At 35.9% G+C, this 16,619-nt stretch overlaps 1 protein-coding gene across 2 annotated transcripts; it reads right to left on the bottom strand.

Moving 5' to 3' along the window:
• Positions 1-460: 460 nt before the first annotated feature.
• Positions 461-9,183, bottom strand: LOC131005305 (pathogenesis-related homeodomain protein). 2 transcript variants are annotated; one of them, XM_057932204.1, is made up of 9 exons: positions 8,937-9,183; positions 7,436-8,524; positions 6,865-7,030; positions 5,930-6,053; positions 5,706-5,818; positions 5,074-5,631; positions 2,759-3,052; positions 1,431-1,520; positions 461-1,333 (listed from the first exon to the last, which is right to left on the bottom strand). In XM_057932204.1, exons 2-9 carry the CDS (start codon positions 8,305-8,307, stop codon positions 1,103-1,105), a joined length of 2,448 nt encoding a protein of 815 aa, XP_057788187.1. In that variant the 5' UTR covers positions 8,308-8,524; positions 8,937-9,183; the 3' UTR covers positions 461-1,102. The 2 variants fall into 2 exon arrangements, with proteins under 2 accessions (XP_057788187.1, XP_057788188.1); XM_057932205.1 differs by having other exon boundaries at positions 7,436-8,605; positions 8,937-9,145.
• Positions 9,184-16,619: the final 7,436 nt, after the last annotated feature.

The raw sequence follows: 16,619 nt of genomic DNA, 5'->3' as shown, positions 1-16,619 counted from the left end.
AGAGAGAGAATGATTAAATGTGGTGAAAAATGAATATAAAACGCGATATTCTAATCCTACAACTATTATTTACGAAATAAACCAGCAAATGAACCAACTCCAAACCAAATATATCCATAGTCGTAAGTGGTATACATAATCACTCAAATCAGTATAATATTTTCGAACCGTGTGTTTCATATTATTTCTTATCAACAAAACATTAGAGTGTCATTATACCCCTCACTGTACCAAACGAGTTCTGAATGTATTTGATGCTACAACTTGACTCTCATAGGAGTTGGGAGTCCAAAAACAATGTCTACTATCAAAACAATAATAACAGCTTTAAAAAACATTGTACTAAAAAAAAAAAAAAAAAAACCTACAATAGATGCACATAGCAAACAGAAATGCCAGTAAAATAAGAACTTAACAATATTAAGTTCAATAGAGTCGCAAGCTCTATCAAGCCTCAAGATATTAAAAGATTTGACATTAATAGTCTAATGATCATCTGTAATCAAATAGACAGGTATTAGTATTAGACTATTCACCCCCAAGTAATAAATCGGGCAGTTACTCGTAAAAATTATGCTCGATTAAACTCGAAATGAATCCATGTTTTACGGGCCCCACCAATTAGACTTAGCGAATGACTGCTCAAAAAACTGAGAGCGTACATCATTTTACAAAGGCGGTATAATAAAACAGATAAGTTGAGCTTGAACTTGAGATTCATCGCCACGCTAAAGACTCTCACCATTGGTATCGAAGCTTCGACTCCCAGATCGAGTTACGACAGACAAATTCCACCATTCTCAGGGGGCTGGAGCCCAAACTGGTTCAGATCCATGAAGCAGAGGACCATCGCAGCCTGGCTGCTGAGACGTAAGAGCATTCGATTTTGAGGCAAGGAGCATTTTCTGAGCATTGAATTTCAAATGTGAGCCACAAGGTAACTTTTTAGGACACAAAGCAACAGGCAAATGTCATGAGTTCTATGGAAGTCGAACATATTCTGCAACTGCACGGAACATCAAATGCACGACCAAGAAACAGCGTTGCTGCTATGAAGGTATTCCGTAGCCCATTCTGCTCGTCACCTGGAGCCTGATGTAAATTACCTTTCCTCTTCACCTGGAGCCTGATCTAAATTACCTTTCCTCTTTTTAGTTGCCGGTGTTCCTGGAGAATCTCCACTGGTATCAGTTACCAAATCTCCCCCTCTCAATTTTGCAATATGGTTCTGTGCTGAGATCGCACTTGACTCGGCGTTCTGATGGGATGAGTCTGATTCCACTCGAGGTCTGTGATTATAGCTCCAACGTGCATTCTCAAACCATTTACCAACCTTCACAAGAGATGTCCGGCTTAATTACAACAAAGATGCAAAATAATTTAACAAACCTGCATAAATTAGAAACTAATCATAATAAACACGGACAGACCTGTCGGACGGCGAGCCCTAATTCTTTCGCCAGATTTTCTTTGACAACTCTGTCAGGGTACTGGTCCAGATTAAAGTATGCAAGTAGTCTCTGTACCAACATAGATCCATTATTGAAAATCACCATCAGAAATCCCTAAACTAAATGGAACAAACAGCTAAATACAAAGCATTTCAAGGCTTGCCATGACAGAGACTGCAGGTATGTATTATTGTCCAAGATACCACATACAATTGATATATAACATTTACCATGCTGGAACAAGTGATGGTAGAAGAAGGGGGGGGGGGGGGGGGGGGGAGAGAGACTTAACATGATACAAGATTTTCTAACATATTAACTCTCAAATGAAATAACAAGTGGGTTACAATAGCGATGAAGTCCTAGTATCATCTTAATTACATTTCAACATTAAAGATTCAAATGGTAATATAATCACCTCATAACTTGGTAAATTTACAGATGGCTGAGTTCTAATAAAATTTTCTACATTTAAAATTGGTCGTGTGACATAACATTGTTGTTGGGACAAGCTAAATTGATTATCGCATGTAAGTTGCAACTAAACATATTTAAATTTTAATACAACGAAAAACCTATGAATAATAAATGCAAAGAATTTTAATTTAAGCGACCCAATTGGGAAATGAAGTAAACTTTATATAGAAAACACACTCAAGGATGGAAAAAAAAAAAAGGAAAAATAAAGATTGGCAAAATGCAAGAAACTACAAACGCGTTTACAAAAACTTAAAATGAGTGTACGTAGGTTTAAGGTGAATCTTGATAAGTTTCTAAATGCATTAATAAGATTATGAATGAAACGAAAAAAGATGCTAGCACTCATCTAAATAAACAATGACTTGGTATATAAGATTAGTGTAGAATTTTCCCTTCTAATTTTTAACTAAATATTGTTAAATACTTAAATACCCCTATACTTGGTAAAAATTTAAGCGGGTCCCACTGCCCCTTTGGCAGTTGGCCCTCCCTCTAGATTTATCTGTAGCTGGAACAATTCACACAGATGAGTGGTCGATTACATTTCACCCACCCTAGAGGGGGAAAATGTTCGAAACATATATTATGGAACAAATTACAAATGTTACAATCAAATGGATTGTGACACTAGTAATGCTCAGAGAAGCATATATATGTGTGTGTGTGCATATATATATATATATAAATTACACAAGTAAATAAAGAAATTTAAAGACCGCACGACGGTAGACTCGAACCCAGGGCCTCAGGCCTTGGGCATTAACCACCTACCGCTAGGCCAACACAGACACACAAGTAATGCTTAGAGAAGTTTATTCAATAACTACCTGTGTTGTAGCTTCTCCAAGCCGTTTATGAGTTGATTTTTTAGCACTCGCACTAGCAGAACCAACTTTGGCTGATGATTCAGTTGTGTGTCCATCGGAACGATTTCTCCGGGTTCGTTTAGGAAAATGTTTCTTCTCTATTTGGTTTTCATCCTCTTTGTGTGTGTTACTCGGTGTAACAAGAGTTTCATCTGAGAACTTCACCTCATCCCGATCACTTTTTGTTCTCTTCCGAGTGATGGTATCATCAAAATCCTCATCACTTGAATCAGAAGAAGAATTCCCATATGTTTCCTTTGAGAATTAGAGCATCATTTTCCACAAAAGGTAGCCGGGAAATAGAGAAAGCATGTCAGACAAGTTATGAATTGGAATACTATATAATTAAAAATGAGAATCATTAAACAAAAATGAAATCTAAAGAAAGAAATTGTTAGTTAATATGAAGCTGATTAAGATCAAGTAAGAAACTTCTCTCTAGCTTAAAATGAGAAACCTACTTCCCTGCAAAATTTCTCCACAATTAACTTCAACCAATCATTTAACTCGTAATGACTTTGACTTTAAGTTTGTACTAAGGTAAAATAGCACTTAGCATTCACATTCTAGACATTTCCACATATAATGAAGTGTCATTGCATCATATGTGTATCATGTGTTTTAGTGAGTCAAATTGGCAGGCAAGGTCTCGTCGTTCCATCTATTTTTCACCATGAAAATGAAACTACTTTACCAATCCGAAAAGTCCATGCAAGAGTATGACAAAGTTTTCGTTAGCTAAGTATTAATTTAAGAGGCGCATAAGATAAAATACAAAGAATCAGGAAAAGAACCATATTGGGGAAAAGAAGATATAGCAGCCCTTTCTTCCACATGAGGAGAATGAAAAAACATTAGGTGTTTTTTAGGAGCTTTATCAAACCCTATCAAACCCCATCAGATGACATATAATAGCCTAATCCAGCTAGATTGTAATAGTGAGTTATTGTTTGACGCACAGAGAACCAACTAAAACAATAACCAAATGACCTGCTTCTAGCATCAACCAGTCTTCTCCTGCTAGCAATTCATTATGGACAGACTTAATATTTGCTCCAGTCTTTCCTGGTGAAGAGCAGAGGTGGAAATGGACTTGTCCCGTCCAGTAAGAACTTAAAATTCTCTTTCTATGTCTTAAGGAAAAAGCATCAACCGGAAAGATGTAAAATAACGAGTGCATTGAGTTGAGAAAGACATTGATAAACAATTAACTAGAAGATCATGTTATGGCCCCAACCTTTTCCATTATCTTGAGAAATATAGTCTGTAATGTTCTTAAAACCTCATATAGCAAGATACTACATAATTTTCCCTCTTGACGAATACAACCAAGATATTATGCTTTCTTGCAGCTAAAACACAATAAGAAAACATCCAACAACACACCATTTAAAAGACGTCGGTATTAAGAACTTAAAGACAGCCAAGGTACTGAAGAAGACTCTCCAGAAAGTAATACTAATAAACATGTAAACATACTGGACAAACAAAATCCTAGTTCTACTTAAACTATTTAGACTTGTGCATTTGACCAGAAAGCAAAAATAAAAGAAATAGCATACCCCTTGGTGCAGATAATAATAGCAGTATCATACTAAGGGGGCATATACTTTGCATGATTGATAAGATGCATGATTGAGTATTTTTATCCTCAAGAGTAGGATTTCTACAATCCCACCCTTTCAATGGGATACGAATCAAGCAAAACTAGCTTAAATGATAAAAATAATCAAGGACCTTGGGATATTCCAAAGTTTCAATCCATCAAAGTAAACAAGGAATTAGCCTTACTATTTTTATCCATTAAGACTAATCCTCCAAAGTAAACGCCCCCTAAGAGTTTTAAAACTGTCAAAGAGAATATCCTACCTAAACACCAACTTCATTTACCTTCCCCCTTTTTTCTGAATATTGCCTAAACATTCAGACAGATGAAAGAGGAAATAACAGGTATCTGACCATAACCCTTTTCCCATGTTGGTTAGCATGATTATTAAATGCAACTAGAATGACAACTAAGTCGAGTTCTAAGTTTTGCATTGTAAAAACACACATGAATAACTCTATCGGGAAACTCTGCCAAGCAATAACAAATGGATTAATCTGTATTCACGCCATAAAAGCTCAAAATTGCCTTAAAATCCAGTGAAAATGGATGCAGATGCAAGCAACCCTTAATACGACCCTAATTAAATAACCCACTACAAAGTGTAAACATCTAATGCCATGTGCACATGTCATGTAAAACATAAAAGTGGGAGAAATAAGAGACTGACATCATTCAATTTTTTGTAGTCCAGCCGTTCTACATGTCTTTTTCTGGATAGAGGTTCTGCACTAGCCTCCATAAGGTACGACAACTCATCTTTTAGTGATTGCCTCTTTTTCCTACCTAAATTGGAAATTTCTTCACCAAAGCCTTCGGATTTTTGTTTGTGATGTGCTGAAGATGAGGTTTGCCAGGGATCTTCACTAGTGGCAGTTTCATCTTCAATCAGAGCTCTAAGGTCCTCTGAATCAGAGGTAAAATCAGAACTTGAACTACCCTGCTTCACCTGATTATCTCGATTTGTAGCAGAGGGATTAAAATCATCATCTTCTGAATCATCAGAAGGAAGCCCCAGATACTTTTCATTATTATTAGAAGCATCCAAATCATCAGATGCAGAGATGTAGCTAGATTCATCTGAACTCGATTTATTTCCTTCAACCTTCTCCGAACTATCAGGCTTATCAGGATCATATTCCTCATCCTCAGAATCATCTGATGATGACCCAGAACCGTCATCCATTTTCTTTCCTGATGCAGCAGCAGCAGCTTCAGGAAAGATCTTCTGTAAATCAGAGCAATGAATAATGAGCAACTAATTTCAACTATAAAGAAAATCATATCTGGAACAGACTAGACCTCCCAACTATCAACGATAGAAATTTTTGTTTCTTGAAAATCCTTAAGCATGTCAATGCAATCAGCTTTACAATCACATCCAGGGCAAAGCCAGCTTTCGTCGCCCGGAGGAACTATATATGCACACACCAAAAAGAGTGAAGGAAATAAAAATCAACAACTTGATACAACTTGATATGGAAATTGTAAGAGAAATAAAAATCAACTCAGTGCCATGATATTACTGTCTGTTTTTAAGAGAGGCGGTTCCAAGCAGAATTGATGGAATCCTCGTTCGCAGGCACCATCACATAGAATGATATCATTATCAAGAGTCAGATCCTTAGACCCACATTTTGCACAGAAAATCTGCACCCAGAAGATACAACTCAAGAGTCTTATAAGCCCAATTTCTATAATAAAGCTTGATGTCAATTCATGTCGACAGAAATATAATCATAAAAAGCATTACTCCAGGCAAAAGTAAGACTACCATTTTCCTTAAGAAAAGCATTAAACCTTAGATGGTACTTTCAGATCATAAATGGAATAGCATGCATAACACTTCATAGTGAGAGTGTTTGTGCCAATTTATTTAATGACAGACCAAAAATCCAATACATAAAAGCACCCCATATCTACCGTCATCAGGTTTTGACAATTTATGTACTCATGGGAATCTGCGTGGAAATGAGTTAAGATCATCCGGGTGGGAGAAACAAAAGTAAAAGGTTCAGAACAAACAATTTAACCTCAACTGCAGATCTCAAGAAGCAATAACCTTTCTTATCATACTTTTGTTTGGATGTAAATGATATGCACGAAAACTACTCCAAATCTATCTACAGTACAAAAAATAATTGAAAGAGAACGAAGAAAAATCCAAGGATAGAATATGTATGTCCTAGGTCAGGACCTTTTCCTATTGTCTTACCACCCCCAGATTGAATCCCAAAGCCCAAGACTCTTCATAAAGTACACACTTTCTACATAAAAAGTCAAAAGGCTAATTTAAGCACTCTTTGGGAAGGTTTCCTGAAACAGAATAGAGTGTTTAGCATTGGAGCGACATATCTCTGCACGGACAAGATTTGCATACTTCAATAGAATTAAGCAATGTGAGCAAGTTCCAGTTTAGTGCAAGTTAAATAGAGAAGAAAAACGTATAACTATTTCCTACATCTTCGCTGTCAATCTCTCCTTGTGCGTCAAACAGAGATTCCGGAAGCTTTCCCATGGCGAGTGACTGATCAAGGCTCTGAAATAATGCTCTTATCTTCAATTTGTAATGCAAAATCCGGGATTTAGCCTTCTCGAGCTCCTTCTCTGGCTTTAATTTGTCCAAGCTGCAAATCCAGAGAGATGAGAAAGATTTTCTCTGACAAAAAGAGATGTCTTGTAGAAGTAAAATAAAACTTGACACGCAAACATAGTCTGCCAAAGTTTCGATTAATCTGTAAAGGTCCAGAAAAATTCCGCTACATGTTACATTTAATCTGCAAAATTTCGCTTTAACTATTGAATCATACGATACCATCTCTACCAAGAAGAGCAAAGAACTACATATGGTATGTTATCTTAAACTCAATTCCCCAACCGATAGAGGCTGAAACACACAGAACTTCATCTTATCTTAATCCAAATCATGATACTGTCAATATATTGCAGCGGAAGGCCCCATCTACAGTTAGAAACAGCTTCAACAAAATAATGCAAACAAATTAAAATATACATACAAATACAACATGTACCTTTGCCCTCTCCAGCCTTCAGCAGAATAAGCATCAATTAAGTTTTGCTCATAGTTTATCCTGTGCATCAAATATCTTAGATGAGTTTTTTTACTAGAGAACTCACTGACAGTAGTTTTCTGCATATTCTTTGGTTTTCTTCCCCTCTTTTTCTTTTCTCCAATAGCACTGCCTTCGTTGACATTCTCAACAGGCTCAGGGGCCTTAGTTTTTTCTTGCGATCTTGAACGCAAAAGCCATGAACTACTTGATGGACCTTCTAATTTAGCATTTCTCCTTACTCGCTGTCTGGAAGAACCAATTCCATCGTTTTCCAGGAGAACAGAATCATTAGTAGCTTCCACCTTCAGTGGTATTAGCTTTCCACAGCCAGGACTTTCCCCGGAAGACCCTCGATCACCATTTTCCAGGAGAACAGAATCGTTAGTAGCTTCTACGTTCAGCGGTACTAGTGTTCCACAGCCAGGATTAACAGAAGTTGTCCCAGGAGGTATAACCATATCTTCAAGACACCCGAGCCCATTCTGGGATGCAAACTCCAAATATTTAGAATCTGAAAAAATACTCACATTTTCCAATGTGGGTTCTTGTTTGTTTGTATCTTCATTATGGGGAGTCTCTCTATTATTTGTATTCAGTCCTATTTCTCGAATATCATGTGATTCTTCCTGTGCTGAAACTGATGTCCTTTCAATATATTGAGCTTCACTCATCTCTTTTTGCTCCATTGTTTCACCAACACACCTTTTGTGATCCATTCGACAGTCATATGGTGGATCATATTTTTTATCTCGAGCTGGATCTTTAGGAGTTCTCGGCTGTTCTACCATGTTAGACTCAGGTTGTGCTGCCCCATTCTCTATCAGCCCCATTACAACTTGTAACTTTTAACCCCTAATGGGCACTAATTACCTACTACAACTAAAATTTTTCAATTCTTACACGGCAAGTTGCTACAAAACTTTGGGCCCTTTACTCTCGAGCCTATTCTCCTTCACAATAAGTTTTTAGATCAATCTTGACGAGTGGCCAAAAAATCTCAATGCAAACAATACTTTTGAAGCAGTGCTATTCCGACATCACCCGCAGCTACAAGAAAACCAGAAAACAACTAGAACAATTAATGAACACACTAAAAACTTCCCATGCAACTTCTCACTTCCCTAGTTCCTGAAATTTAAATTAGGAACAAAAAGATTACGAACATTACTTTCTATTCCATAACTAAGTTGGGGAAAAATTTAACACAGACAAACGCTTGAAGAATATAAATAAATGCGCAAAAAAAATCAGTACACTGACATACGGCCTCAGATCAAGTAAATAAGAAGACAGCTGAAAGTTTAAGCTAGGGATTTTTCAATCATTTTAGAAATATTTCCTATTTCTTTTCCACAAAACAAGCTGAGATAATAAAAATAAAATTAAAAAGAAAAAGAAAAAAGACAAAGAAACGGAATAAGAGGAAGAGTAAAGTTAATGGCTCGGGAGATTTGCTTACACGAAGACGCTTCTCACCGCACACAAAATGTGAAACCGCCTCTCTCCCCTTCTCTCTCTCTCTCTCTCTCTCTCAATTTGGTGTGTGTGTTTTTGTGTGCGCGCTTTAATCCTCCAAATATGCACTAGCAAGTAGGAGGTTCCCTCGCTGACACAACCGAGAGAGAGAGAAGGGCTAATTTGACTTATGCCCAACGCTAACATGCGCTCATGGAGCGCAGGCAATTCTGACGGACGGATGATTCCACAGCCCGTTTGTAATTTGTTGATTGCATCGATTTATTTGGGCTTCACAGTATGCCGATCTGGGCCCATTATTGATAAGAAACTCTTGGGCCAAACATAATCGATTTGTAGCTACCCAGGCCCAAGCCATTATCACATACCACAACCAACGAGATAAATGGTGATGTAGCCTATTTTACTTTTTGTAGCCCCAACTAAAATAATATTAAAAGCAATTAGAAATTTTCTATTTTACCTTATACTCCTTCCTAGTCCCTCGATTAAATTAAATTTATACTCCCTCCGTCCCAATAAAAGTGGCCACCTTTCCATTTTGGTTTGTCCCACTAAAAGTGGCCACTTTCTTAAAATGGAAATATTTACTTTAATTAAGTCATATTAATTAAGTTAATTAAAGCATCTAACTAAACCTAAACACAACTCAAATACACACACAAACACACACGCACACTCGGTCCCTCCCCCCTCCTCCCTCCTCCCTCCTCCCTCCTCCCGCTTTCTTCATCTCTGTCTCATTTCTTCTCCGGCGAATGACAGCAGCGCCGGCCGCGGCCCCGTCCCCGACCTCCCTCTCACTCGTCTCTGCTCTCTCCCTCTCTCTCGTTGCGCTCACACACACCCAGTCTGAATTCGCTTTGGGGGTTTAATGGCGGCGTCGATTCATGGAGGATCTAGGGCTCGGCGGCAGCGATCTTCCGGCCGTGCGAAATGGGGTTGAGCGGTGGAAATTGAGGGAGACCGGTGGCAGTGGCTCCTGCTGTTACTCGCATCTGCTCTCTCCCTCTCTCGTTGCCGGCCTACCTTCCCATATATCTCGTCTCTCTCTTTTCACCGGAAAAAGAAAACCAGGTTGGGATGGAAGTCTGGGGCCGCGATTTGGAGGCCTAGGGCTCCGATTGGGGCGAGCTGCGGAGTATCGATTTGGGGGCCTAGGCCTCCAGTTGGGGCAAGCAGTTGGAAATCGAAGCCTGGGTCCGCGATTTGGGGGTGAGCAACGGAGTATCGATTGGGTTGTCTCTTTCCTTTTTTTGGTTTTTGATTTGGGGGCTCTGCCATCGCCGGTAAATCAGATATGGTGGCGCGATTTGGGGGCTGGTTCGACAGGAGAGAGAGAGAGAGAGAGAGAGAGAGAGCTCGACGTAGGTGAAGTCAGATGTGGGTGTGGTTTGCGATGATAGGACGGTGAGGGGCGACCGCCGGCGCCGCCGTCGTCGTCGCCGGCGTCCAGGTGCAGTGAGAATGAGAAGAAGTCAGATGGTGGAAAGTAATTATCTCATTAAACTTGGTGGACCACACTCAATTAACTCATAACACTAAGTTTCTTAATCTCTGTGCCCAAATAAAAGTGGCCACTTTTATTGGGACGGAGGGAGTAATAAATTAATAATTTTATTTAAATAACTCTAAAAGAATATATACATATTAAGTCCTAGTTGTAATCTGAAATTATTTATAACCCCTTTATTATAATATGATAAGGAAATACGTTATGCATATATAAACTTTGAAAATAATTGTATATGAAAAATGACTAAAAAATAAAAGACAATTTAAAATTCTGAGAACATTTTATATGAAAAATGACTAAAAAATAAAAGACAATTTAAAATTTAAAATTTTTAATTTGTCATGACTTTTGATTTCGCATCCATTTTCTATATATATTATATATGTAATTAAACATATTCTTATGCTTGAGATGCATACTTCATATATTATCCATGATGAAATCACACAAAAATAGTAAAAGGAATATATTTTGTGTAAATAATAAAAAGGGTATAAATAAAAAAGTTTACACATTAAACGCCTTTCAAAAATCCATTTTGCCCATAAATCTCCTCTTGTTATTGTTTAATTAAAATAAACAAAAATACATAATTGAATACAATATTAGATTAGAAAAAAATTGAAAAAAAAATGAAATACGGATTCTAGTTTCTTTTTCTTTAAAAAACATTACTAAAAATATAAATAATTTAATATAACAAATTTAGTTCAATAGAAGATTTCAATTATTTAATGTTTATATTTATTTAGTTAATTATAATCATCCGTTTTTATTAGCAAATTCATGGTCAGCGGATTTTTAGGAGTGTGGTTTCAATTTTTTCCATAAATTTCAATTATATCTTAAAATTGAATTAAATTACATTTACTTTTACTTTTTATATATATAAAGAGAAAAGATAAACCTCGTAACAATATTGAGATTGAATAAATCTCTTGGACCGACTAATATGCATTTAGAATTGACTGCACTTTCCGTCTAAAAAAAATGACGGCACTTTGGAGTTGAGTCTCTTTGCAGTAACTTTTCATTTTACACATAATTTGTATTGGGTATTATTAATAACAAAGATACAACCAACAATACTAATAAGTGGGAATATCAATCGGCTCAACCTATCATGCTTCGGATTAATTTTATTAGATTATTGGATTTTTCGAGTATGGGTTAATCGCATTATAAATTTCCAATCTTAATCTCAAATATTTGATTTCGAACTTCGTTGTTTTTTTTAAACGAATTGTTAATCTAACAATATAATTAAAAAAAACATTTGCCCCGTCTCATTTTTATAGTATCAACTTCCATTCTACTCCCTTCGTCCATCAATTTGTGTCATGATTTTCATTTTGGTCCGCCCATCAATTCGTATCCTACCTATTTTTAGTTAATATTTCATTAACAAATAAATCACTTTTTTTTAAAAGTCGTGTTCATTTTTGTACTCAATAAATAAACAATACATTTTTTCTTAAAATCCGTGCTCCTCCCTCTAGGATACGAATTGGTGGACCCAGGGAGTATAATAATTTTAGTATAGTATGTAGATATATATGTAATAATGATGCTGAACAAAATAGATGATATATCTATTTATATATACATATAAAATCAATCTTATTAGTGATGATGAGGTCAAAAGGTTTGAAATTTCTCAGAAATTATAGTGATTTAGAATATACTATATGAAAAGCAAGTAAAGTTGAACTACTACTATAGTATGTTCAAATTGTTAACAGAGATATCCTGACCTGATTAAAAAAAAGCTTAAAAAAAGCCCTCCAAAAACATTTATTGGTAGGCGGAATTTAAACTTTTCAAAATGTGAAGTCAAGGTCTCCAACAACTATATTTCGTTAAACAAGAAACACACATGATGCATAAGTTTGTATATTATTTTAAATTCATTAATCTAGTTAAACATACAATGGGGATAGTGTTGCATATAATAAATTATGTAAGCTACTTGGCTACCAGTCAATAACCAACAACAACTATAATGATGACTAATATCAAATGTACAATGTTAATATTTTCAGTAACACTAACAAAAATAATATTGCTGGTTATTAGAAATGCTAGGAACAAAAGAATCAATAATAAATAATCTTACGCCTCAAAAAATAAATCTTATATACTTAATTATGAGAAATCTAAAGACATTTTTTGTATTCAACGCTTGACACAGAAATATATATGTAATCACCAATAATGTTAAAGTATTACTCCCTCTGTCTCAGAAAAATATGTACTACATTTTACTATTTTTAGATGTCTTCCAAAAATTTGCACTAATCATATATAAAGTGTGACTCCACAAGAATTTATCTACTATTTTTTACACAAAAACTTGAATACAATCGGGTGTATCATACAATCGAATTGATCAACACCCATAATAATATTATTTATACAGTTAGGATCAGGATTAGAGTTGTCAACTGGGCTGGGCCAGCCCGGCCCGGCCCAGGCCCGGTTGAGCCCGTAAGGAGTTAGGCCCAGCCCAGCCCAAGCCCACATTTAAAATGGGCCGGTCCTGGGCCGGGCTTTTTATAAAATATCGAACCCAGCCCGAACCAGGACCACATGTCTAGTGGGCTTGGGCCTCAAATGGGCCGGGCCTCACATGGGCTTATGTTGGGTCGAGTATGATGGGCTTATACTGGGTTGTACTTCGAATGAGCTTCAGTTGGGTACGAATGAGTTTTCAATTTTAGATTGTTTCAAATTTGTAATCGTTATCTTTAAATTATTTTGAGCTTATTTATTTCCTATTCAAATGGTCCTTGTCAAAATAGAAAACTAATTATAATCTGGATCATATAAATAATGTGCACGTTCATATATGGACAACCACTAAATTTTAATAAATTTAATATTTTAATAAGTTTGAATAGAAGATTGAATTGGAGACGTATTTGAATAGGAAATTAAATAGGTTTAATATTTTAGTATTGCTAAATTGTGTAGGGAATTGAATATTGAATAAGAGGAATAAATATATAAATAATATTTAACCTAAATTATTGGGCTTGGACCGGTCCTGGGCTGGGCCTGGTCCTGGGCCGGGCTTGGGCTGGGCTTCTAACGATCCTGGTCCTGGGCCGGGCTTGGGTTTGATAAATAGCCCAAATGGAGCCCATTTCAAAGGGCTGGCCCGGCCCAACTAACCCATTCGATCAAGTGGGCTGGTCCTGGGCCAGCCCATACCGGGCTTGGGCCGGTTCGGGCTGGGCCGGCCCGGCCCAGTTGACAACTCTAATCAGGATGCGGGTTCGAATCAGAGTATGAATCAGGATCGTGGGTATAACCCGATTATACAGTACATTCAATTGTACTTAAGACCACCTTAATTTTTTAAAACTCGTGTCACGCAAGTCATCGCATATTTTTCTATTATGAAGAGAGCATATGCTTGAACAATTCCCCCGGTCCGCCACTATAGGGCGTGTTGGATGTAAATTACATTTTATTTTTTTGGATGTAAATAATTTTTAAACAATAGTAACATGTATGCCGAATAAGAGAAGTAAATACTGCTGCTCATAGTTTAGCGAAATTTAAAAGAGATTGTTCAAGCTGCCCGATGTTTGCCCGATGATTTAAAAGAGATTGTTCAAGCTGCGAGGCAAACCTTCCTTATTGATGTGAAACATGTGTTTCGTGACGCTAATACTGCTGCTCATAGTTTAGCGAAATTTTCTTGTCGTTGCTCTGAGCCCGTCTGTTGGACGAGAGAGTTCTCCTCTTGGCTTAGAGAGATTGTTTCTGTTGACTCTTCTTAATATTATGGTTACGTGTTGGTTCTCAAAAAAAAAATAAGAGAAGTAAATAAAGTGTATATATAAGGTTGATGGATTGGAGCTAAAAAATATCTCGTCACAGTTTTTGGGCTGGCCAACTTCATAGCTAGGCTAGTCACCAATGGATAATAGAAAAAACATTCTTGTCGGTCTTTGTTGGGGATTGAAAGCAACCATACACCTAAAAAGAAATAACAATAGTTAAATTTCATGAGAAAATTCATATTTCACATAAACATGCTTTACATGAAAAGGTATGCAATAATTGGACACTGCCACTGGTGTTAGTAAAAAAAGGAGCATCACTAACGTGAAAAATATTAAACTATAACCCCAATAAAGTCCACTCACTTTACAACCACTTTTTTATTCATTTACTTTGTTTCATTATCAATGTCATAATATTTAGATTGTATCTATATATATAACTGGAATAACATAAACAAGTTTGAATCAGTAAATTAAAATATTTTGAAACAACCCGATGAGTGATGTGAACTTTCAAGAAGTTTTATTGGTGAAATATATATAATCCCACCGCCAATTTTGATCATTCTAGAGAAAGGTTCCGTCAAAAATATTACTTCTTCCGTCCCATGAGGCATGACACAATTCTTTTCGACACGAGAATTAAGAAATTAATATTTTGTGTGTTAAATGTGGTAGGTGAAAAAGTAAAAATGTGAATAAAAAATAATTTTTTTGTCATTTTTAAAAACGTGTCATGCTTCGTGGGACAGACTAAAAAGGAAACTGTGTCATGCTTCGTGGGACGGAGGGAGTAAATGTGTTGAGAATTAAAAATGCGTGTAACATACGTAAATAAATTACTCCCTCCGTCCCTGAAATAAGTTCCTCTTTTTCCTTTTTGAGACGTCCCCCAAATAAGTTTCTCTTTCTTTCTTTCCATTTTTGGACAACTATCCCACCACTAATAATACTTTATTTATTCTTACTTTTCACTTTTTCACCACTCCCAATACTAATTATAACACTTTTTCACCTTTTCACCACTCTCAATACTAATTATAATATATTTTTCTCCACTATCAATACATTTTACCACTTTTCCTTAAAACCCGTGCCGTCCCCAAAGAGGAACTTATTTTGGGAACGGAGGGAATAGTAATTTTTCTGAATAAATTAACAATTCATCATTTGTAAATTTTATTAATTTATTCGTTATTTTCATTTCTTATAAAAAAATAAAATTCTCAATGAAACTATATCCTATAAATATATATAGGGAGATCTTTAAGCAAAAACCAAAGACAGTTAGGAAGTGACTTCTAAAAACTTTTCTTATTAGTTTAAGTAATCGAACTTCGTAATATACAATTGTAGCGAAGGAGATGATGAATTGCAGAGATAGTTTTGGGGGATGAACGCTCAACGTTAAAATATATGTCTCATTAATTAAATGTCAAAATCTCGAGGGAATAATCTTGATTATTGAGAAGGGTATATGTGTATATATGTTAACTAATCAGTATTAAAATAAGAATTAAAAAAAAAAAAAAACACCCAAGGGTAAGGGGTTAGGTAGACCCCCAACTTGTAAAAAATCATCAACCAACATCTCATACATGACGTTGCCCAAAAGTAACAACGCCCAAACAAGACTAAATAAGAAAGCAAGAACCAAACAAAACAGAATCATACAAAGATGTGGCCCAAAATTGACAACATCCCGATAAAATAGGAGACAAAATCAAATGAAAACAAAACACAAGAAAACTAACTATCAATATGAAATCTAAATCTAAAGTTATGATAATTAAGCTGATCCATCCTAACCAGAGCAAGAAAATAATAAGGGGCAGACTCATAATCAAATGTAGTCAAAGCCTGGGCCTGCTGCCCCTGCCTAGTCATAAACTTCTCTATGCGTAGAAATATTTAAAAAATCCCCCTAAAAGATATAGGTTTTTCTAAACCTCTTTTCCAATGTATCGTACGTGGACGTCAAAGAAAAATAAGTGAAAGAAATATATAGGGAATTTTAGTGAAGAGTAAATGGAAAGAGATGGAACACAAAACTCAAACTTAATTCAGAAGATATTTTTTCTTTAACTAATAAGTATGGAGTTTGAATTTTTTAGAAAGATCAGTGTGTGTGGATGTGAGTTTCAGAGTGTGTAGTTTCAAAAATATGGGAATAGATTGGTGAGTATCTTTAATAAAATAACTTAATTTTTTGTGTGCATATACTGATCTAATGTTAATATGATTAATTCTTTAGATCAATATCTCATGTTCAAGCCAATCACCACGGAACAAAAACAACTTTTCTTAAAGTCTACATAGATGCTATAATGGTTGTATTATTTTCATTTTTTGTAAG

The sequence above is a fragment of the Salvia miltiorrhiza genome, chromosome 1 (genome assembly GCF_028751815.1).
Source record: "Salvia miltiorrhiza cultivar Shanhuang (shh) chromosome 1, IMPLAD_Smil_shh, whole genome shotgun sequence".
Lineage (NCBI taxonomy): Eukaryota > Viridiplantae > Streptophyta > Magnoliopsida > Lamiales > Lamiaceae > Salvia > Salvia miltiorrhiza.
This window is presented reverse-complemented; position numbering and strand designations above follow the sequence as displayed.